The sequence below is a fragment of the Leiobunum rupestre genome, chromosome 2, assembly GCF_980474605.1.
Source record: "Leiobunum rupestre chromosome 2, qqLeiRupe1.1.hap1, whole genome shotgun sequence".
Lineage (NCBI taxonomy): Eukaryota > Metazoa > Arthropoda > Arachnida > Opiliones > Sclerosomatidae > Leiobunum > Leiobunum rupestre.
The window spans coordinates 84,085,102-84,110,697 of NC_143385.1; the positions used below are offsets into that span (position 1 = coordinate 84,085,102).

At 38.9% G+C, this 25,596-nt stretch overlaps 1 protein-coding gene across 1 annotated transcript; it reads right to left on the minus strand.

Annotated features, from left to right (window-relative positions):
- Positions 1 to 6,814: 6,814 nt before the first annotated feature.
- LOC149959837 (cytochrome P450 3A6-like) lies at positions 6,815 to 24,673 on the minus strand. Its single transcript, XM_090166554.1, has 14 exons — positions 24,552 to 24,673; positions 21,533 to 21,629; positions 21,417 to 21,469; positions 20,559 to 20,655; positions 20,365 to 20,493; positions 18,153 to 18,390; positions 16,649 to 16,791; positions 16,440 to 16,563; positions 14,937 to 15,018; positions 13,842 to 13,950; positions 13,083 to 13,171; positions 11,531 to 11,671; positions 11,300 to 11,465; positions 6,815 to 7,020 (listed from the first exon to the last, which is right to left on the minus strand). The coding sequence occupies exons 1-14, from the start codon at positions 24,608 to 24,610 to the stop codon at positions 6,943 to 6,945; spliced, it is 1,605 nt and encodes a 534-aa protein (XP_090022680.1). The 5' UTR covers positions 24,611 to 24,673; the 3' UTR covers positions 6,815 to 6,942.
- Between the last annotated feature and the right edge of the window lie 923 nt (positions 24,674 to 25,596).

Genomic DNA, 25,596 nt, shown 5'->3' on the forward strand with positions numbered 1-25,596 from the left:
AGAAGATAAGTGTATAGATTTATACGACTACACAATTAATTATTTTGTGCGATTTTCTATATTTTCTGCCATAAGCCGTATAAATCTAGGAAAAGAAGCCAAGAAAGTACAAGACAGGGTAGACAGAAAAGCACTTAAAGTTAAACACTAAGTGGCTGTGATATTTAGATGTTAGGCTTTAGTTCCTATTTTTTTTAATATCTTTAAAACAGAGATATTATGAAGAATGATTTCTAGATAAACCGTTGTGATATTTTTGTATAGGCTTTAGTTCCTATTGATTCGAAGTATCATTAAAACTGAGTTATTGTATTAAATGATCTCAATAAATTTCCTGTTTTAATCACAAAACCTTGCTTTCAATAAAATGTTAAAACATATTTACTTTATTATGTTAAAACATATTTACTTTATTATGTTAAAACATATTTACTTTATTATGTTAAAACATATTTACTTTATTATGTTAAAACATATTTACTTTATTATGTTAAAACATATTTACTTTATTATGTTAAAACATATTTACTTTATTATGTTAAATTCATATTATATTAATTATATTCTATTGCACGAAACATAATCACGAATTATTTTATTTCATTTTATTATATTTAATTTATTTATGTTAAAAAGAAGTATGGAAGGAATAGTAAAAAATGACCTTAGCGCAGCTATATACTATATCTGGTATTTACCTTCGTAGATCGCGATTCTCGCTTTCACTGAATCAGTGGGTATTGTTTATGTTATAAACTTAAGATATTTTAATTAATAATTATTATGTGTCGGGTTTTGGTTTAAAACTAAAATAGTTGTTAATGTGATGTAATATTTTCATTTATACGAACCACCTTATTAACGGCGATTATAAACAATTTGGTAAGTTTATCTAGCCTTTTCTTTTACCAGATTCTGTTATTATAAGATTTTTTATTTAAAGCGTACTTATTCTATTTCAGTTGTCTGTCTGGAACATTGTATGAACATGATTGACAAAGGAAAATATCACCAAGTCTATGGTTTGAAGACTTGCTCGGCTCCGCAATGTAACAACAAACAAGGGCAAGGGGTGGAAGGAGGTAATTTATCATCACGAACGGTATGACTTTATTGGGTTTTTCATCATGATATGTGACCGGTACCGACTACGCCTCATTATAGGTCTCAGTGACGGATGTTTTTGTTTCGTCGTTCATCAAAAACTACAAAGGTTATCCATTGTAATTTCTTACGTTAATATACAATTATTTTGTCAGATGTCAGAAATGGGTTTCAAACTGTGGGAATATGGAGTTTCAAGGTTTAAACTCATTGGTATTGTACAAAAGTCACCGATTATGCGGAAAACACTTCGAAATATCGCAGTTTATGAATATACCGAAAAAAAACTGATGCCAAATGCTGTTCCGACAATTTTCAGCTGCAAAGAGCCATCAGCAAATTTACCGGAAAGACTTGTGGGAGCTAATACATCAGTCCACGTCAGGAATAACAAAAGTTCTGTAGCGGCAACACCATTTAAACAGACTATACAGATTAAAAACAAAAAAGGGGTGGGGGGGGGGGTTTCTAAAAAATTGATTTCCACGCAGAATTGCGATAAAGACCGTCGTCAAAGTTCATCGGTTCATCGGGTTATTTTTTCGTTTCATAATCTCAATACTTTCACGAGTATTGCGTTGAGCAAATGTATTTGGTTGAGCAATAATTTTAGACTTGTTCAAATCTATCATGTGACCTGTTTTTTAACTATGGTAGGCTACCGCAGATTTGTTCCACTCACATCGGTTTAGGTGACCTTTATGTTCCGAAAGTCTCTTTTTGAAATTGCGTTTCGTTTGTCCTATGTAAGTTTGGAGCTTAAAATGCTATAAAGTTTTGAGGAAGATTTTCTGCCTGCCACATCCAAGAACACTACGTGATTGGCTTTCCACGATAAACATCCAGACAGGTTTTGAAGAATTAGTGAAGAAGGCTAAGAACATGAAACCTAAGGATCGAAATTACATTTTGACAGTAGATGAGGTGTCTCTTTTTGAAATGCTCGCTTATAATCCGGCCAGATATGAAACTGAAGGCTTCGTGAATTATGGGGAAAATGCAAAAGAACTAATGAAGCTCTGGTGGTCATGGTCCATGGGCTATTCAAACAATATTAAAGGCGTTTTCCCTCGAGATCTTCGGTTTCCCCTTCCCATAAAAACTTGCTGAGGTTAACGGTAATAGTAAGTGTAGGGAGCTGACGGTTGGCTCGCGTGGCATGAAGGGCTTGACACCACCCTCCTACGCATTGTAACCCGGCCACCTGTTACTTGATCACGCATAAGCAACATTGCTTATGTAGTCGAAGGTGGTGCCTTGGGTATTAGCTCTATTTAATATATATATATATATATATATATATATATATATATATATATATATATATATATATATATATATAAACAGCCAGTATCGTACATTTTTTGAAAAACTTCCTAATAGAATCTATCAACCAATTACACTCGAGGGCCCCCTCAAGTCGATTTGTGGGCCCCTAAGTGTAAAACAAACGTAGGCTATAGCCCAGTAGTGCATGCACGATTTTTAATAACCTTGGCTTTAGCCTGTCTCGCTTACCCCTAACGCCGCCCCTGGTTGCGAGTATTAACCCAGTGCCACAAGCTTGGATCAACCCCAGCTCCTCTCAAGTCGATTTGTGGGTCCCTAAGTGAAAACAAACGTAGGCTATAGCCTGTCTCGCCTACCCCTAACGCCGCCCCTGGTTCTGAGCTCCTCTCCTCTTGTTGCGAGGTGAAAGTGCTAACCACTTCACCACTCCACAGATATGTCACCGTCTCCATTTTGGAGAAAAGAGGTTATTTCGACGATGCACAACTTGGCTTTGTTATGTACGGATCCTGCTTTACAAATATCCTGGTTCCATTTGAAAAAGTAACGAAATGTAATATACCTTGATCTTCAAAAGGCGTTCGACACTGTTCCGCATTAAATTAAATTAAAATAACGTACACTTGACCCCCCTCTTCCAGTTGTACGTAGCTGGATCGCCGCTTGATTCTCTCAAAGGAAACCGAGTCTGCTTCAAAGGCTCAAATTCATAATGATTCTCTGTAACTAGTGGTGTACCTCGGCGATCCGCCATTTATTTTTCATTTTTTTGGCTGACGATAACAAGTTTGGTAAAGCTATCAGAACAATCGCGTGCTCAGATACTCTGCTGAAAATGACATGCGCTTTAATCTTGAGAAATCTGTTATGGTGCATATTGAAAAAAAAAAAAACAATCCCTGTTGGAAGTACACTTCAATGGGTAGCAGTGGCGCCGATCCCATGGGGGCGGCGGGGCCGAAGCCCCCATTGGTAAAACCGCCGATGTTAAAGGCCATTTACTTTTAAGCAAGAAAGTGTTGCCAGCAGCCTCATTCCAAGATTATTAGTGAGCTTCGGCCCCCATTGGGAAAAAAAGCGATCGGCGCCACTGATGGGTAGAGTCATTAACTTAAGTGTTGTTATATCCACCATATGACTGCCTCGTGTTCCACCTAGGAATATAATACTGCGCACCTGGAACATAAATTTGTATTCCCCCATCACGGACTCACTGTTTTAGCTTCCGCAACGCGAGAGCTATAAAATTTCGGAGCGCCATCGTAAAAATAGGCGGAATTTTTGTCTCTATAAATTTTGCCTACTTTTCATTCTATTCACAAGGATTTTTTGTACAAGTTGAAACAGGAATATTCTACCTGGATTCTACGAAACTAATTTCGGAGATGTTTATTTAATTTGAAGACCAAATAAATAAATCTTTGACACGATTTTAAAACCGGCACGCATTTCTAACCAAGTCCCAACGAACACGCGGACGAAATTTTGACCACGGTGTCCGCTAGGTGTCTCTAGTATCTTATTCTTATGTCCGAATTCCCCACATTGCCAGGCCTATATTTATCCCATATTTCCCCTCCAGTATTTCCATCCTCCTATAGGTTCCACTAGAACTGCGGCTTCGAAAGCTACCCGTGTGCTCTTTATTCTTCGTTGCTCATTTTCTCACATGTTAGAAAAAAATTTGGCATACTTTACCGAAGCCCTCACCTCATTAAAGACATAGAGCGGTACTAGAGGCTTGCGCCGCCGCCGATAATTTGGAACGCGCCGATCGCGCCGCCGCCGATTGTTCGAAAATCGGCGCCCGCCGCCACCGCCACCGATACAAAGAACGGTGTTTCTTTTTTTTCTTTATACACTTTTTACCTCTCCGAGGGGACTTTGTATCCTGGAGGGGTATTACAATCACCGTGTCTGTCTGTGGGTCTGTCTGTCCTGCGAACGCGTTCGCATTTTCCGTGCAAAGGTTAATCATTGCGTACGCAGTTTCTCGAAATCTCTGCGTTCGCAGTTTCTCGAAGGGTTGGCAAAACCACCGTGTGACGGTGAGCGTTAACGGGTTCATTTGCGGTTTGGTTTGGATGGTGTTTTTTCGCTCACCGTCGTGACGGTTTGGTGTATTACGTTTTTGTAATGTTTATGCGTAGGTTGTGAGTGTTGAGTTTGTTGTGTTTGTGTTTTGATGGTTGTGCATGTTGAGTATGTTGTGTTTGTACGGGCTTTTTCTCTCCAGCTTCTACTTAATGACTTTGGGACGGAACGAGTGCTGAGTGTTATGCAACCTTCCAACGTCCAATGGCAGGGTTTCCACCAATTGTTCACGGTATTCGTCTAAGTATCTGCCTCGTGCAAGAGATTTACTCTAACCACTCAGCCACCAACGCTTGTTAAGTTACGGTGTTTTTCTAAAAAACAGCTTTGGCAAATGTCATTTACAAAGTTATAACGTTAGGTACTATCATTTATTCTACATCATTTTAAATATTTATAAATTATATTAATCTTATATTTAATGAAATCTTTATAAATTATATTAATCTTATATTTAATTAAATATTTATAAATTATATTAATCTTATATTAATAAATTATATTAATAAATTATATTAATCTTATATTTAATTAAATATTAATAAATTATATTAATATTATATTTAATATATTTGATCGTGTTCAGGAATTGAACTCGGGTCGCATCGTTACAATGCAGATAGTTTACCGCCGAGCCATTGACTTCCTTTAGGACCTTATGAAGTAAAGAAACCATTATGATAAGGCGGGTTTTTTACCTTTTAATAACGCTTAGAAATAGGATAATTATTCAAAACTCCCGCGGAAACTATATAAAAGTAATAATATAGCGCCACCGCGTGGAGAACTATCAATCAAACCGGGTAAAAAATATAATATCTTGACGGGTCTAAAAAACACCAAATAAACGTATATAAAGCCGTTGCCGTCAATATGGAAGATTTAGTCTTTCTTAGTTCTTGGCTGTCAGACGAACTACTACAGGACGGGGTCCTGGTGTCGGTCAAATGTTATGAGGTAACTTTGCGGTTTTAATTAGTATGTTCGGTCTTCGGTCAAGGAAAGAGTTAAATTGTGTTTCGCGTTTGGAACGTGAGCGAATGGACTTCAGTGTATGAACAGTGCGTGTTTAAGACTGAAAGTGTTAAAGTAATTGTGAACTAACTCAAGTCAGCTGTAAGATAAAATTGATGGTTTTTATTTTTTGAATTAAAATAACCTAATTATACCCTTGAAATTATCAACTCAACCTGTGAGGCTAATTAAGTAGATTGGAAGTAATTAGTAGCGAACAGCTCTCAGCTGTTAATTAAGACAAGAAGAAACCTTCCTTAGTCTATGGTCCAACCCTGTGCATGTCCCATTCGGCTTTTATCAGAGAACGTTTACAAAACTTTGCTATTCCTTTATTTAAAATTTTAGCGCGCTATTGTATTCACGCTGTGCCATCCATCCCCGAACCACTAGTGCTATCGCGAGACGATGGTAAATGGTCTGATGGCTTGTCCTTGATCCCATAGTCTGGTGGGAATTTAAACACCATTTGTGTCTAGATATTTTAAAAGACAAGTGATTTCTATTTAAATTTAAACTCTTAATTAATTATAGAAATTGTTTTAATTTATTGTTACGGGCCTCCTTGTAAATCAGTCATGTACTGAAGGTGAAACCCAATAAAAGCATTTTTATTATTATTATTATTATTATTATTATTAAATTGCTTGTGTAAGATTTCACCCACACTGATCCTCATGCACAATATTATTCGGTTTTCATAATTTCTGAGCCTCTGCCCAGGCTGAAATCAAAGATAATATAAACCTCGTACCCTAGATTCGAAATAACAGCCTCGCGCATAGTCAATAGCGTTTCCCACTTCCTACATTAGCTCCATACTTACCATGCCAACCAACTATAGATAAAACTACAACCAACTTTGGAAAACATTAGCTCCATACTTACCATGCCAACCAACTATAGATAAAACTACAACCAACTTTGGAAAACATTAGCTCCATACTTACCATGCCAACCAACTATAGATAAAACTACAACCAACTTTGGAAAACATTAGCTCCATACTTACCATGCCAACCAACTATAGATAAAACTGCCACCAACAGCACGTCATCAAAGTTGGCCATGATATGACTATGGCAGCGACCGATGGAGGCATAGTTTTCGGCGGTCACGTGCCGGAAGTGGGTAAACGTTTCGTTACAAAAACTTAAATCAGAAAGCTATCCGAATTCGAATCTAGGGTACGAAGTTCTATATCAATTTTGCTGAAATGAAGAATAAAGCCTGGAAAATAATTTAGTGAACTCTAGGTTCTTTCTGGCGCGACGGTTTGGCTATAGTTTTATCAAACTAATATATTATCATGTTTATTTGTCAAAGGAATATATTTTTATTTACCAAAATAATATATTTTCAAAATGATATGATACAACACATTTATAAAATTTAAAAAATCTTTAGTTGTATCTATCCTAAATTCATCCTATACCAATCCTATATCTTCTGAGCTTTAACAAACACTCCATTCTTCGGAGCTGATATCGCCACTTTAAAAACAATTTCGATATCTCCCTGTAAAAAATATATATATATAATTAAATTAATTATCAGAAGATGAAACGAACATTCGAGTAGACCAAGCCTCCCAATGTGAGAAGAATATTGAGAAAAACCTTTATCTGGTAAGTGCCTAAGATCTGAACTGCTCAAAATGGAGACAGCGAAAGCCAGGGTACGGTATCATACAAGGGCATATCCAGGGTTTTATTTGATTTCGGGGGGGAGTTGACCCCCAAACTCCAACCCTGAAATACGCCCTTGGTAGTAATACAGAGAGCCAGGACATTCTTGTGAAAGCGTTATATTTTAACGCGCGCGCTGCTTAATATTCCAATATTTAAAGGCTCGTTCAATTTCGCACGCGCCTCCTGAAAGAAAAACAAATGAACGCGTTATCAACTTAAACGCACTCTCGCCAGCTGAATTTTCTCACATAGGTAGCTTTTAGTTCTTTGATGAAAAAGAGATGGCGATGGAGTCTATCGCGACTCATGCTACGAGCTATTCCAATCTCACTTCAATGTTTATTGTGAAAGTCGAACCTTAGAGTAAAAGTATATGTGGGAAGGAATGAACGATATGCCACAAAGAGTTAGAAATCAGTCACTCCAGGGGGCTGAAAATCCTCTCTCCGCTACCTTTGGCTGTACAGCGTAGTTAGAGACACCTCCGCTACTCTCATTGCCGCTACTATCTAATGGAAAAAATTGAAATAAAATAAGTAGTCCCGAACTCGACGCTAACACCAATTTTGAGCTTGCGAGAGTGCGTTTAAGCCTTACAAATAAAACTAACATGAACACGTGACTATTTTATACAGTGACTCACGCGTATGCGCGTTGGGGGGAAATAAAAAAGAGAGCGGTATTTATTGAAGGGCCTATCCCTACGCAGTGTGCCAGAGACCCGAAATTTTTGAATAATTTCCAGGAAAGATAATGTGGAAATATTTTTACATACTTTGGTTCATTACACTGTACGATTTCCTATAATATAAGAACGGAAACACTGCGAACCCTGGTGGCGGAACAAGCTTCCGTGAAGGAATATAAAAAAAAACACCGAAGGTAATGGCATGGATAGTACACCATTAGATTAGTCAATTTGGACATTTTTAGCTTCTTAGGTATATTAAAACGCTCTGCACAGACGAAACAAGAGTGAAACAAGCCAGCCAAGGCCGTAATATTAGTTCCACATCAATGAGGTGAAATTAATTTTTCCCTAAGCCTTGGAGCGTGTCAAATGGTTAAGCATAGCGTCAGACGTAAGCTTCTTTATCTGTATTCTAAGTTTGAGCTCCGTATCTCAAATCCCATAGGAACTACGAAGAAAATTCGCATACGCTCACTAACCCTTGGCGCGGGCTAAAAGAGTTAAACATAGGGTCAGACTTCAGCTTCCTAACTGGTTTAAAAGTTTGAGCCCCGTATCTCATATCCAGTCCAAACTACGAAGAACATTCCTATAGGATCTATAAGCCTTGGCGCATGTTAATATAGCTAAGCATAGTGCCAAACGTAACCACCTTTACCTATATTCAAGGTTTAAGCCCCGTATCTCAAATCCAATAGGAACTAAGAAGAAAATTCGCGTACGCTCAATAAGCCTCGGCGCGTGTTGAAATGGTTAAGCATAGCGTCAGACTTCAGCTTCTTTATCTGTATTCTAAATTTGGGTCCCGTATCTCAAATCCAATAGAAACTAATCTATTAATAACGCATTATCCGCGAGATTTTTGGGAACTTTCGTACTCTGCGTAAATCAACGCTCAAAATCAGAAAAGGGGGCTGTTGCGTCCCCTGTTTTCCTGACTGAGCTGAAACGTGCACACAGTGTAGAGGTATAGCAGTAATAAAGATGAGAAATGAAACGGAATTTCAAGGTCAATCGGATCCAAAATTATAAGACTGCGTAATTGTTTTTAAATAGGGGGCAGTTGCGTCCCCTGTTTACCTGACAGAGCTGAAACGTGCACACAGTGTAGAAGTATAGCAGTAATATCAGAAAACTATAGAGGTATACACTGGGAATGTCTAAGGTTCCATTGGGACGGTGATGAAAGCGCGTCGAGAAAAAGGCGGGGCTTAACTACGTCAAGTGTTAGACGTAACACGACATTTCAAATTCATTGGAGGTTTGACGCGAAAAGAATGCGTCGTCATGGTAACAAATAGGCGATCTTCCCGCGCAAAATAGACTTATAAAACAATAGATTTAAAAACCTCAATTTGTTATCGTACTTAATATTTTAAAGTAATTATAATGTTCTTCGCGAAAGAAGTGTAGTGATACCTAATTTCAGGTATTTGTATGGTTATAAAAGAGATAATCAGGTAAGCAAATAATATAATAACCATGACTAGGCTTAATGACGAGTTTTCGTCGAATTAGGGTACCGAGGCGCGAGTTTTTATCGTGAGTTTTCCCGCTTTAAGACACGGCCGTAAAAATCTTCCTTAGACGTTCCAAGTGTATACCTATATAGTTTCCTGGTAATATAGATTAAAAATTAAACGGAATTTAAAAGTCAATCGGATACAAAATTATAAGACTGCGTATTTTTTAAAAATGTTTTCAGTGGGGGTCGGATGAAAGGGGCTGACAAATCGGCCCTAACTACTGTTTAACCTAGTTCCTCTATGGTTTAACCGCGGAACTTGGTTGTGCAGATAGAGACAAATCTATTCAATGAGAAGCCTACCACGGCCGCTAAACGGACTGTGCGTCGATGAACCATATCAAGAGCATGGATGTCACGGATCTTGTCGGGATTCCACACCGCGGAACAACATTCCAGGATAGGCATTGCTTGCGAATGAACAATGGGATAAATGCCGGCGGAAGAGTCTCAGTCTCCAGAGATCGCGACGCTTGGGAGGTTATTTTATCGACATGGGTGGGTGTAAGTGTAACACCGAGGTATTTTTGGGCAGTGACTTGCCGCAGCGGTGCTTAATGAGTGACGTGAGGGTCAGCACTGTGAATTTAGCCGTATTTAACGGAAGACGCCCAGTTTGACTACATTCCGGGATGGAAGTAAGGTCTTGTTGAAGAATTGAGACGTCGGGGGAGAGTAGATGGTACGCGAGAGCGCGACGTCATTGGTAAAGATATAAATTGGTGACACAACGCCATCGCATGTCGTTATTGTAGATGACGAACCGCAGGGGGACTCCAGAGGCAGCGTGGAGCCATTCCGATGTAGCCCCTGGAAGGACCACGGAGGTAGGCGCCGAGCCAAAAAAGGGTTTTGCCCTGGACTCCATACGAGTGAAGCTTGGCCTTCAGGAGATAGTGGGGGACCGAGTCGAAGGCCTTGGGAAAGTCAAGGAAAATGATGTCCAGCCACCCAGAAGATTCAAGACCAGAGGACTAGTCGTCAACGCAGCACTGTGTTTCGGTGCTGAATCCGCTGCGAATCCCATGCTGTTACGGGCGAATTAGATCATGGATGCTGAAATGGCTCGTAATAGCCGGGGCACCGACGTGCTCGTTGATCTTGAGGACTAGACAGAGCAAGGCAATGGGGTGGTATTCTGCTGGATCGGAATCTTCGGTTCCTTTAGGGACCGGGGTAACGTTGTCCAAGTCCGTGACGTAGGACAGTTGGAATATGGACGCCAGCGGTGCCGCTAGCAGGTCGGCACAGTGGTGGATAAGAGCCGACGGGACCACATCAGGCCCAGGAGCCTTGAAGGCCTTGGTTAGAAAGAGGAGTTTCTGGATACCATGTGCAAAATATGTGATCGGAGCCATCGCCGGGCCTTCGAAGGAAGGAGCGGGATAATGTCATACTCGTGACGGCAAGCAGAGTAGCTTTGGCAGTGGCGGATGCGAAAGTCTTGCCACCCGACCTGCGCTGGTAAAATTACCGGTGGTTAGTATAGAAAGGTCCACTGCAACTTGATCGAGATGATGAGTGCGAGTGGCTCGGAGAGCATATTTTTCGTTCAATCAAAAAGTTAAAAAACTAATTTTCGCGTTAAGCCTTGGCACTGGAAGTCAAGTTTCAAAACGTTGCTCTTTAATACAATTTTTGAGGGGCGTCATAATAATTAATGTCAGCCCAAATACAAGAACTTCGGTGTTAGAACGAGTCGGGATTTCGTAAATTCATTTTCTGTGTGAGTTGAAATGACAATGGATGCTTAAACATTCCATACATATATAATTTACTGGTAGAACCAGATAAATAACTTTAGTTAATTTCAGTGTTCTTAACATAAAATTCAATTGGTTACGAAAGCACATCTTAATTAGATGAAAAAAACATCTAATTTCAACTTACAGTTTCAGTTTTAGCACAGGGAAGCAACTTGTATTGCCGTAGTATTCGGGCGAGGGCTAATTTAGCTTCCACTTGGGCGAATCGCATCCCGATGCAGTTGCGGGGACCTTGCCCAAACGGCTGATAAGCCATTGAGTTTATTTTGCCCCGGTTCTCTGGGGCGAATCTAAAAGGAACAAATGTAACTTTGGAGAAAGCTCTTCTAAAAGAAATAAACAACGAAAGACTGACCTTTCGGGAATAAATTGATCTGGTTCGCTCCACAACTCGGGATCTCTGTGTAGAAGTTCCGCTGGGACGATCACACTGACGTCTTTGGGGATTCGAACGCTGCCGTATGAAATATTCTTTTTGGAAAATCTTGATACGAATCTGAAAAGTAAGTATAAGAAATTATACAATGAACATAACAGCTGGGGAATTAACGAAATGGTAGTATAACTTGAGGTTCAGTTATTGTTTCATTATATCGATTAGTAGAATGGCCGCCATTTTGGGGGAAAAAGGTTTATCTACAGGAAAAATCGAGGGTGATGCATAAGAGAGTATACAGAAATTTAAGATGTTCTTAGGTGGCTCAACGAATTTCACGTTTTGTTTAACTTTTTTCCACTAGGAGGGCGGTTGATTGACCTTTAGAATGAGAAGACTGTAGGAGTTTCTATTCCTACAATCTTATGTAGAATTCCGACGCCTGAGCTTAGACGGAGATAGATTCGTTCAAAGAAAACCCTGTGTAAACTTGAGAAAAACTCCTATCTTACGATAAATGAATGTAGATTTCGCGGAGTGTAAAATGGTAATTTAAAATTGAAATATGTCCACCACCAAGTACAACCTCCCAAATTTTAAAGCATTTTATATTGCTCTTAATGGCATACTTAAGAGTGTGTTTGTGGGTATAGAGATATAGTACGCTAGTGGCCATTTGGTTCCAACCATTACTGGTCACCTTGCTATCGCAGTTGTTTAAAAGTTGGCAGTTATAATGGTACAGTAAGTAACAGACTTGTAAATAGTGACTATTTTCACGAGGGTGCTCTGGACGCAGACCCCTCAATCTGTTGATTTTCTTTAGGAGTCCAGGACTCCCTCATATATCTGATTTTTTAAATTACCCCGTTTTCTTCATTTCCCAATTAAGATTTTAAATTCAACTAACATCAACTTTTTAACGGTATTTACGGTTTAATTTTAGGGGAGCTCAGCGGACTCTTTACCCGCTTTTGGAAATTTTTTATCAGTAGTACAGCGAAATTTTCAAGGAATTTTGGTCTGCCAAGAAAAATAGGTATTTCCATAAAATAAGCTACGCTTGCTGAACTGTCTTGTTGTTATGTAGCTCATTCGTCACGAAATACGAAGAAGTTCAATTCATTCTATACTTAAAAACAGGGAGCCTCGTCAAATTAACCTTTATATAATTTCATAGTTATACGTCATCGATACGTTATCCGTGACGCATCAGAAGCATCAAAACAAGAATGCCAATGTTACTTTACAGAAAGGCCTACTAACAGATAAATAATATGAAGTGTTTCGCATTCATATATTCATATTCAAAACCTAGTCAAACCTTCACCCCTTCAAACTCAAAAGGGAGAAAGCTCTCTAGCAGAAGCAGTTCCAGGATGATAGGAGGAATATACCAAGATCACCACCTACAATCACTGCTAGGTGAGCGAGGATAGCGGAGATAGTGAGAGTGCAGTACGATTGATATATTTTAACCTCTTTTGAAATTAGGTACTAAGACAGTATAAATAGAAGGAAATTAACTTACGTGGTAACAGGGGGATAGTATCGCAGTACCTCCGAGAACACCATGTCCATGTATTTTAGTTTACTTAAACTGATATAGTCTATTTTACCCTGAAATAGTTCATAAGATAATTTTATTGATTTATATAATTGATTTTCGTATAAATTATAATTCTTGACGGTGGTTCGACATTTTTTAACCACTCCTAAGGTCAATCATGATTGCAATTTTATATCGCCGAGGCTTAGAAGAGGGGGGGATTACGATAGAGGACAAAGCACCTTATTTTCTTCAAAGTCGTCTGCTCCTACATCATGTCGTGGACGTTTTCTAACTATTATATGTGTAATAATTATTTTTATATTTTTATGGAATTTTTTAATTTGTATTACGAGTGAATACCAATAAATTATTTCGAAAAATTTAATTGAAGTAGTAGTAGACGACTTTAAAGAAAATATGATACTTTGCCCTCTTTCGTATTTCCCCCCTTTTCAGCGTCACCTGTTAACCGAATGTCGTGCTTTTGCTAAGCCTTAATATGTCAAACACTTGTACTTCGTACAGGTGAAAAGTTTCTATTATTTCAAGTAATTACTTGCAGGTCATGTCTCTCGGATATATTACTTATTAGCAATTTTCTTGTAGATGTTTTAATGAAGCGTCTATAGCCTTTCAAGGTTTTTGGGGAGCCTGATTAGTCTTTTACACATCTTACATTGTAAAAAATTAAAGATATCCCAAAACCATCGCTAAATTAAAAGCAAAAAAACTATTTACGTCTTCCTCTTCGACTCGAAGTATTTCCTGTCGAATCCTTTCTTGAATTTCAGGATTATTAACCAAGACGTGCGCTGTGAACCCTAACGCCGTGCTTGTCGTTTCGTAACTAAAAAGAGAGTCCCAGTCAAAAATGCAACGTTTTACGCATTGTAGTGCATTTATTCACTAGTTTCCTCTACTTCTCATACACTGGCGTTTGATTTACCACCAATCGTATTCTGGAAACCAGCACGTGAATCTGGTTAAATTCAAACACCAGGGTGTACCTTTAAAGCCAGGCGCCCACTGCCAGGGTTGTTTTAACCTTTCCGTAGGCCTTAGGCAAAAATCTCTCAATTACCGTCTTTTCGGAGCTTCGTAGGCCCTATTATATGGAATCGTAGGACCTTATGTCTCCTAAAAGTTTCGTAGGCCCTAGGCACTTTGTATAATCTGCCTTATGGATAAGGCGGCCCTGCTCACTGCTCTTCGTAACGTCTCCGTCCTACCATTCACAAGCCTTTGCTTCGTAACCGAGACAATGCCTTGTGGAAGGCAGGACGAATACGAAACTGAGAGCCAGTGGGCGCCTAACCTAAGTACGCCATGAAGGTATATATTGCCGGATTATATTGCGATTTTAGTTTTCGTTCCATTTTTGGTTTATATTACTAATTATTACTTGGTGACTTCATTACTTTTGATCTCTTGAAAACGTGTTGAGGGAACTTGAAGGAGATTAGAGTGTAGACAATAAAGCTACGTCTGAATTCTAACATGTTTCCTTTACACTTTTATAACACTGTTTTACGCGCGTATTTCCCACACCAACAATAAACGATAATATAAAGTGGGTTGAAATTTTTAACTGTCGCTGATTCCTTAAATCTGGACCCTATCTAAGGAAGGGATACCGGATTGGTTGATGTTTGGAGACTGGAGGACTGGAGACTGGAGGCCCAACCTGGATTTTTTGGGGAAAGTAGCTTATTGCTAGAGCTTGAAGATGGGGGGGGGGGGGGGTGGATTGGGAGCAAAGCTGAAAATTGTCTCGACATTGTCATTCTTCCCCAATCTAACATTCTTGTTAGAGCATCATTTTTGCTGTCTTACCCCGCGAAGACGAAGAGAATTGTGTTGGATGCAACTTCGCTAGTGTTGAGAGCATAGCTCGACGACTTCTTTTTTGCGTCACCTTCAAAACAAAATTATTACAATTCCTCAGTAAGAAAACTAGTGTTGGGAAAGAAAATGTCTATGCAGATAGTATTAGTTTTCGGTTTCCAGAAAACCATAACAATTACCACCTCTAAAAACCACCAAGCAAGCGTCGAAAATGTCAAAAGCCATAGGAGGAAGTGGAACTCCTTTGTGCATAAGCAAAGGCTTAAGTCAAATTTTTGACGATCACCCGTTATTAAGAGGTAGGTGTTCAAAATCTGTACCTCCTAGTGGCTACGTCATCAACTACGTATTTACCCAAATGAATGTCGCGCGTTGCATGATGAATGCGCAGAAGGCGTGCGCGAACGTTTTTAAACTTAGAACCAGGCGAGAGAAATCTCCGCCGCGAGCCCTTAGCACCGTAGCCAAGGCTTAGTCACAATTATGTCACTTTCAAACTTAAAATTAACACTTATCGTAGCAAAAGATTCATCAGAACCTAAAACTGGCTTTTAGGAATAAGAGAACTGGTTTCTGAGGTATTTATTTTTCAAACGTGAGATTTAGACGCGTTTTGTGTGGCATTTATCAACCAGCGCCGTAACCAGCCTTAAAATTTGAGTAGGGCACTAGTAGCAGGGCCGTGTTAACCTTTCCGTAGGCCTTAGGCAAAAATCTCTCATTGACTGACTTTTCGGACCTTCGTAGGCCCTATTACATAGAATCGTAGGCCCTTATATCTCCTTAAATTTTAGTAGGCCCTAGGCACTTTCCCTAGTCTGCCTTATGGATAAGGCAGCCCTGACTAGTAGGGCACTGTTTTTAGTGGCGAAGTATGAGTGAGCGAGGCGCTCCGCAATGCATATTTTTAAATTGATGAAATTTAGAATGTTAATCTGTCGTCCAATGCTCAATGGGCAATCGAGCAGAGAATGTAACGATTGACGGGCGGCCCGTTTGTGTTAGATTGACTGCAAGTTTGCACGCGGAACGAGCGCCATGATCAGGTGTCACGACGAACTTGGACGAAGAGAGATTTATAGACTATGGTTGCGATGGTTCGACAAATATTTAACATTTATAGATATTCATATTTTTATAAATTTATTTGTTTATATTTCTAATTGCTAATTGTTTTTTGAACGAAAAAATTAAATTTTATTATATTAAAATAAAAATGCGTTCAACTGAAAAACTTTAATGATCACCAAAATATCTGGGTAGGGCACTTTCCTCAGATTTCAATTTCATCTCAAAATTCTAGGTAGAAATTTGGAAAACGAAGATGTCACTACTGCCCTATCGTCGTACGTTCATTTTCTTTTATCCAGGACAACGCCGTTAACATGGGCTCCTATGGTAGACCTTTTCTTATGGGGACGTTATGATAGGCTTATGATAGAGGTTATATTTTCTTTAACAGGCATTTTTTATTTAACCCAGTGTAATCACCGGCAATAGTGGACTGTTTCACTTCTGATTCGTATCCGGCAGTCAGGGATTCTCCCGTCACGTTTTTCATGTCGCCTGAGAGTTCCGCGTCAATCATCAGCTGAAGCATGTCTTCACGGCGGTTCTGGAAAAAATTATTAGACAGTACCGTTATACAGAGGTTAAGTGACCCCAGCATTTCAGCAGGAACGTCTAGAATATAAACTCACCTTGGGATCAGATTTTCTCAAACGAACCATGTCAATACATTGAGACAACATAGCGCGAACGTGGCTGATAGCCAACAATGATTCTAACACCGCCGTCATCTTCCTCATGGGGCCCAGCAAGAAGTGAATCTCAGGGAAACATACTAGAAATATTTTGATGGGTTAAAATAATGTTATCCATGGAAGTTTCCAAGGAAACACTCGCTTCGTTCCAAAATTGAATTAGTGCGGTATAAAGTAGGACGTTTGATAGTGGGATTTAACGAATTTTATGTTGATATCGACCAGGATCGCGGTTGATGGATTTGGTGATTGGTCTTTAGCAGTGTCAATTTAGACTTTTCAGTTTACATGGAGCCCCGTTGCGGTCAAAGAAAAAGCTACACAAACTGCTGCATTTTCGCCTGGTATTGTGTTGTTGTAAATTGTAATGGCAAATTGTCTGTTCTGCAAACGAAAAGCCAACAGTTTGTAAGCTTCTCTAACCACCATTCCCCATTATGTTACGTATGTCACCATCTTAAGCACAGGTTGGACTAGTGCGCTGTAATATATCTACATACATTTGTATTTCGTGCATAAGCAAGCATATCGCGTCAGTTAAGGGATCGGACGTCAAGGCAGTCACTTGACTGTAGAAACAATATACTTAAAACTCCAACTTTTGTAATTTTAAATATAGTTATTAAATGATTTAAAATAGTAGCTGTTCAATAACTCAACCCTTGACACAACATGCACCTTTCCCACGGGTTTCCTCCGAGCTTAGTAGCCAAGATAATTTGTTCGAGGAAGTCACTGCGTATCATACTCCAATCAGGAATCAAAATTACACCTAATTTTTCAAGACGCTTTATACTGCCTAAGCGTAATAATAATAAATCAGCTAGGCTAATACCCAAGGCACCACTTTAGGCCTAAGTCATCAAGCGACTTTTGAAGCCTTTAATTCAGGTGGCCGGGTTACAATGCGTAGGAGGGTGGTGGCAAGCCCTGCATGCCACACGATTGAGCCAACAGCTCCCTACACTAACTATTACCGTTAACCTTGCCTTAATAAGCCACTGTTGTCAGAAATTTTACTTTTAAATTAGTGAACGCTTATTTTAATTTTATTTAGATAAGAATTAAGTGGTTATTACCTGCAGCGCAAGTCATAACCGAGGACAGGACCCAAGGGAGTGGGTTTGGTAGTTCAAGTCCCCAAAATGAACCCTGGGAGTGCAAACAGTAAATGGATCTTAGGTCAAAAAAAGAATGCATAGTTCAAACCCCACCCGAAATAAACTTCTGGATACGCCCTTGGACATGACAAACATAAATTTCCAATCTAAGAATTTTAAAAGCGAGATTAACATTGGCGTGGAATTATTGAATATTTTGTCTTTCAATTTCGTAACCCAATTACGACTCATAAAACTTCACTATTTTCATAAATGCAAAACAGTAATATATTTTAAAACATATCGGATTTTCCCTCAAACGGTGAAATTGTGGCACTTACAGGATACCAGGGTGAGATATGGTGATGATCCGTCTCCGAGAAGTTCTTTGACTCCGAGCAGAAATGGGTCCTCCGGATTGGATTGGACATTGGTCTCCGTGCCGAAAGCGGTTCTCGAAATGACGTCCAACGTCAACCCTTTGAACATTTCGTAAATGTCGAAACCGGAATCCTTTTCGATTTGAGCGTCAATTTTGCTCAGAAGGCAATCTACGGCTTTGTCCATGTGAGGTATCATCTGTAAGATTATTTATTTATTTGTATTTAAGTATGCCCCTCCCCTCTAACTGACAATCAATCTTATTGGTTCCCGAAAACGTGCGACTGGAGACTCAAGGCATCAACTGCCTACGCAGGATAAGCAGTGGTGTAGTTGGGCCAGGGCGGGGCAGGGCGTCGCCCCGGTGCTTTTTTCAAAGGCAGGGCTCCATTTTGCCAGGGCGCGCCCTGCCTCTTTTTTTAAACTTTCCAGGGCACGCCTTATTTCTATTTCATAAATCATTTTTCTCGAATAAAGGGTGTGTGACTTTATGATAAATTTTGCCCGCAGAAAAATACCATAGCAATTTCAAATCGTTACCTAGCTACGTCCAACTTCGATCACGCTAAAAATCGAAGTTGGACCTACATTTATAGCAGCCGGTACAGCCAACTTCGGTTACGCGCGAAATCGAAGTTGGCCGTACCCAGGTAGCGCCCCGGTTCTTTTTATTTTAGGACTACATCACTGAGTATAAGGTAGTCGTAGCTTTGCGAAAGACAAAATCTCTAGCGCGCTTGATGCATGGACAAACTACTAGTTTGCCCATGCTTGATGTATGCATTGGTCATCAGTTGACTTTAAGTGACTAGCTACTGTTAAACTTAGTTACACATTTAATTGCGCTTTTCAAAATCTAACCGGCTTCGCCACTGGTTAGAAAGCTCGATGTTCTAATAGGCCGATAAAAATATTATCCTACGAGGAGACTTCCCCCGCGTAAACCCGCGAAGAAGAGGATTTCTCTGATTGGTCGGAATTTACGGCAAACTTCGACGATTTTTTTTGCAGTCTAACGAATTCGCAATTCGCGAATCGGCAAGTTTGAAGCGACGGATTCTCCAAAGAAAAGGTTTGTTAATGTTTTTGATAAATGTAAATTAAATAGCATCTAAATAAAACAGCGAACAGATCCTCCAATTCCAATTAGACGATTCATTTGATATTTTTAACTTATAATTTACGTGTTAATCATAAGAAACGTTCGCGTAAGGCCACGGTTCTTGCTAAGGCTTATGTTTCCCACAAAATACTGCAGCAGACGAAATTGGTTTTTAACGTTTTTTATAGTTTTGATATCTGTACATAGATGGCGCTGCTGTTGAACATACGTCACAGCCTAACTTTCCCTTCCTACCCCCTTTCCGAAATCCTCTAGTAGCGACGGAAAGAGAACAACTTAGGCGAAATATTTTTATCGGCCTATTCAGAGGTTTAAGACACTATTGCCCTATTCACACGAGCCATCATTTTTACAAAACCAAATTGCTCCAAGCTTTAAAGAACAATCGGTTTTTCTGACCGAGGTGCACTTTCGAATATTTAAAGCGGAACGGTCAAGCTTTAACCAGTTAGATAGCCCTATAGCCAATTAAAAACTAAAATTTATGGCGAAAACCGCATCAAAAAATATTGAGTGATTAATTTTTAATAAAATAAAGAAATTTCGGGAAATCGAAAAGCGCGCGTCCGCCGCGACACCTGGTGAGAAGTCGGTGAGACAGAAAAACAACGTAAAAGCGCGCGCTGCTGAAGACGCAAAAATTTGTTTTGCACGCGCGCGCGTTTCAGTTATAAGAGACTTAAGCCTAAATTGCGCGATTGTAAAAGTTAGGATAGTTCGCAAATCGCTAATACGGGGATAGGGGCGCTGGCGGCAGCCCCTAAGATGGCGGCTAAAATTCAAACCCAAACACCTGGCGTTATTTTTCGTTTCAACTTTTTGGGCCAAAAGCTATTTATTCAAGACAAAAAAGGTACGTGTTAGTATATTGAACGTCTTGTTAATCTTTTGATACGGAAATAAGGCCATATTTGGAAAAGCTTGGCCGTTCCCCTTTAAATTTAATATTTTTGGTTTTACAAAACTAAATGATAATATTAATATTAAATTAACACGCTCAATAATAACAGTGATTAAACTTAAATTTATCAACTTATATATCGTTTTACCTGCTTCATTTTGCCACTAGTAAACGTCGGGGTGAGAATAGCTCGTTGATGTTTCCAGATGTCATCGATTTCGTTGATGACGTGGTGGCTCAAAGCGCCATCAGCGAATACTCCGCCCGGAACCAGCCTCTGCAAAATTTCATTTAAAATATTACGAATCGATTCAACGCGATTTCTTCGACATATTTTCATACGGGTCTGTTAATGAAGGACTGGAAGTCCTTTATTTGGACTTGTTTGATCACTTCGGTGTCCATCACAACTAAAAACGGATTGGCTCCCAAAAAATATCTACGATTAAAAAAAATACAGCCATTGATATTTATATTCTTGGCCTTAGCCAAAGGAAATGAAGCGGAAATAAAGGATCCGAATACAGGGCCGGGGCTAAGGCCACGAGCAGCCGCAGATGACCAAGGTCACTAGGCCTTGTAGAAATTGATATGGGAGGAAGATATAGGTAGTTTTCCTACTGCATTTTGAAAATATAGTTGAACGAGCAAAGTCGAGTAATAAACTGTACTAATTTATGTATAAAGTGTCGCTATGGTCAGTTGCTCCGGACATTTCTGTAACGGAGGAGTGACAGTGACCGCGATTCGGCGAAGCGATCGTACGCTGAAAATGCGATCAAAACTACGATCTCGGGAAAAAAATTATCTTTCCGCCTACGATTCTTATGGTTTTAAATACTATCCAAATCGAAACTACGTACGATAATTCGGTATCTGTCATGCAACTCTGATCGACCAATATTTATCTTTGACAAGGCTGTCGCCGATAACAACGGGACGGGATAGTGCGCGACTTCTATGGCCGGCCTGGTTCCTAGCGTTCCTACGCCACTTAAGTATTAGTATTGTTACGCGCCAATGAATTTGATATGTGTTTTCCTGGGTTCGTGCAACCCTGCTGCAGAGTCTAGTTCGGAGTTCCCAGCCCGACCGAAACCCTCCAGTATGTGAAATATGGGATTCTGAGAACTTCGGTTCATTTACCTCGGATACTAGTGCATTAAAAAATTGCAAAACTACGTGATTTTGTATAGTTACCCAAATTGTTTTCCGTATTTGCTTCTCCATTGCTTCAACGCTTCCGGGAGGCTCTGAAACGCAAAAGAGGTTTATTTCGGCTGAATTGAAAGTGAGTAATTCAGTGCGCATTTTACCTTTTGGTTGATCTCGGGCAGGTTCCCCCAGATCAAGTTGGGCGCGGGCCCAAGGATCCCATTCTTACGAAACACGTCGATTCTCCTTTTTCTTTTGCTGTTTTCATAATGTGTTTTAGTATGATCAGGAGTTAATAATATATATCTTACGGGAGCACTATTCATCATCTCATACCCCTCGAAAACGTGTGAATGCACACTAAAATGCTAGCTACGTCTACATTCCTACAAGTATGTTGTGATTTTCTAAGAGTGATAATATATGCTTTGTTAATTAATTACATAACCATATGAAGAATCACTCTATTTGCGTAACCTTTTATCAGATGGAAATTTTTATATTTTAAAACCCTTTGCTTAAATTTGAACCTTAAAACCGTAATAGTAAATTCATTGATAAAATATTAAATTATAATATATTTTATTGGCCCATGCTTGAGACCAGCCCTAAAGTTTTATAACTTTTGTGATATCTTACACAGACTACGTTTTCATGGAGGTAGTAAATTCTTGTTTGGTGTAAACCGAATTTCGAAATCCGTGCTATACATTGCATGAAAACGGTTGTGTTACACTGTTAAAAAAATGTTCTTATTTGAACAAATCGCCGTTCAGAAGGTTGTCCCTGTAACAGAACGCCATTTTGTTCTAATATGAACAAAAAATATTCGTTCGATAAAGAACGATGGTTGATGGTTCAATATTGAACTTAGATGTTCTATATCGAACAAACCTTCTTTGTTCAAATTAGAACGTTTTGTCGTTCGCGGTGGAACACTTTGTCGTTCGCCGTGGATCATTTTCTCGTTCGACTTGGAATGCTTTATCGTTATTGCTTTCTAAATTATAGCTCATGTCTCCTGCCGGCAGTTCATCATGCTAAATTAATAAAACTAGATAATTTGAATTTAGTTCCAACCTCAAGTTTCCTCAACTACAACCATCTTATTAAGCTTAAAATATCTACCACGTAAGTGATATTTGTAAAACAAATAAAACCTTTTTCATAGCGCAAAAGTTATTTCATTCTAATCCCAGCCTAAAGGCCGAGAACTGGTAACAAACGATGTTAGAATTTATTTCTATGCTGAAAACGTCAAACCAAATTGCAGTTTATTACGAAATATTTTCTGTAAATTTTAATTCTGGAACTTGGGCAATTACATTTCCGAATTAATTTCGTCTACCTTGCCAATCAAATAAAAATATACTTTAAAAAAACGGTGCGTGTCCTATAAATTCAGACCTTTCACAACCCTTTTTCGTTTTCCACTTCGTCGCTAGTGAAGGAGCTACGCTCTAACAATGAAATTGAATCTTCGGTAAATTTCCAAACACACTGTACATACAACTACATAAACAACTTCATTACAACATGTTCTTACTCACCCTGGAAATAAATAACTGCGAGTAATAGTTTAATCAACCAGTACACTAACTTAAAACAACATAATAATGCACGAAAAAACTACCTATAACAAAGCGCACTCTATACCACTCATTTATTACTATATGGATGTTATACTTGTTTGTTACTTTTGGCCATACGAAGTTTTCCGCAAAATAGTGTCACACTTATTTGTTACTTTTGGCCTTACGACGTTTTCCGCAAAATACTGTCACACTTATTTGTTACTTTTGGTCATACGTTGAAAGTGTCACGCTTATATGTTAGTACATGTACATGAAGACGATACAAAGAAACCATATAGGATTGTGTGTAAGACCTGTTCTAAGGGGAACGATCTCCTAGCTCTTGGAACGAATCTATTCTATTGTGTAGTTTACAAGCCTTCCTCCAGAGGGCGAAAGAGCATTCGTTCTAATTTGAACGAAATATAATATATTGAACACACCGTTCTCTGTTACATACCTTTAGAACGCTATCGTTCATTTTTGAACAGACTGTTCTAAGTTGAACGTCTTCTGAAGGAATTTTTTTTTAACAGTGTAGAGTTAACACGTGTTTTCTCTAACACGGGTAATGGACCCGTATTTTCTCCAGGCCCGTACATTGGGGGGCGCCAGGGGATGCTCAGCGCCCCCAAATGAGTACTTGAGCATCCCCAATTTACTAATTTCATAGGTGGGGAGATAAAAATGACTCAAGGCATTGGCACCCCCTAAAATAATTTAAGCGCCCCCGAGTTTTGGCGGCTGTGTACGGACCTGATTTTCTCAGAAAATCCGATTTTTCTAAGAATATCGAACATGGGTTTGATATGCTGGGGTTTGTTTAAGTTGGTAATGTCGGGTTGTTTATTGAACGGGACGAAACGAAAACGTTTCGTTTTGATTCATTCCTTCATGGAATACACTAGAAAGGGTTTTTCGGTTACATTATTTATTTCGACTAGAAATAGAGCTAGAACTGTTTTAAACACGATAGTCGTATTCATTTTCGGTCTTTCTGCACAAGAAGAGCCGGACGTCAGAGCCCAATAGATTTTGCAGAGATCGAAACTAGTCTAAAAATTCTAAACAGTGGTTTTTTGTTGTCAAGGTTGAAAGTGGACGTCATGAAAACGGCTCAAAACATGTTACCGAAAAGGCTCACGTGTCCGAATTCAGTGTTTCCTACCTCCATGAAAACGTAGCGATTGTTTTCAAACATTTATGGAATAAACTATAAAATATCTCTAAATCTAAAATATCTGATCGGTCCTTACTTAGCCCCTCCCTTAAATCTGCCTTTAAACTGCTTTGGTAAAAGCATTTTTTTTTAAATATTTATGGTGGATCAACGAATTTCAAATTTCTGCCACCAGGTTTAACTGAAGCTTCAGGTGATTGACGCTAGTTACGTTAAACACATGACGTAGTGCGTTTTGCCGACGATTTTTCGATTTAGTTCGTACTATCTTTATCGTTTCATCGAAACAAAATAAGCCCAATCTAATCGAAAAATTAACAGTAATATACAGTAAACATATTTTTAAATGTAATTACATTGTTCTACTACCATTGAATACCTCTACAGTCATTACAGAGTTTAAGACGACCAAAATTATGCACTTACATGAGCCACAGTGAAAGCAAACAAATTAAAACAGCAACCGGTATTATAAGCAAGTCCATCTTCGTTCCGGGCTTCAGGCCAACACACAACGAAGAACAGATACGTCGAGGATTACGTACATTTTTCGAATTAGGTTTATCGCCAAAAATAGTGATTGTTGTTATCAATGTAAGTAGATAAAATTAATTGTAATAACGTTCCAAATTATATTCGTTGTATAGAGATCCTTCAAGGACTTGCTTTTTTTTATCTATAGAGTAGTAGCACTCCGTAGCTTTGGCCATGGCCGCCAATGTGGGCGCAAATTTTTTATGAATAGGAAAAAGCATGGGTTACGTCGTGTGACGTAGCACTGCCATTACTCTATATAAAGAACATTTTTGGTCTGTTTGCCTCTGGGATCCAGACAATCATCAAACTCTTCAGAAAAAAGATTTTCGAAATCTTAAAATTCCCTAGGCAAAAGTCAGTCCTAAATCCACGAACGTATTCATTGCTTCAATTCTTAACCGATTCCACATTTATGGCTTCAATTCTTAACCGATTCCACATTTATGGCTTCAATTCTTAACCGATTCCACATTTATGGCTTCAATTCTTAACCGATTCCACATTTATGGCTTCAATTCTTAACCGATTCCACATTTATGGCTTCAATTCTTAACCGATTCCACGTTTATGGCTTCAATTCTTAACCGATTCCACATTTATGGCTTCAATTCTTAACCGATTCCACGTTTATGGCTTCAATTCTTAACCGATTCCACGTTTATGGCTTCAATTCTTAACCGATTCCACGTTTATGGCTTCAATTCTTATCCGATTTTAATCAACCCAATTAAGGATATAATACCTATATCCATTGACTATAAATACTTCAACGAACGGCTGTCTCTCGTGCTAACGAAAGTTAATACTTGTTATTATCAGTTATCTGTTGGGTGGTGAAGGTCATCTCCCCGACGTCATTATTTCTGGCGGTTGAAAATATCGTAAGTGCGTAACTAGATTTTTCTCTAATAACTGGATTTAAAAGTAATTTAAA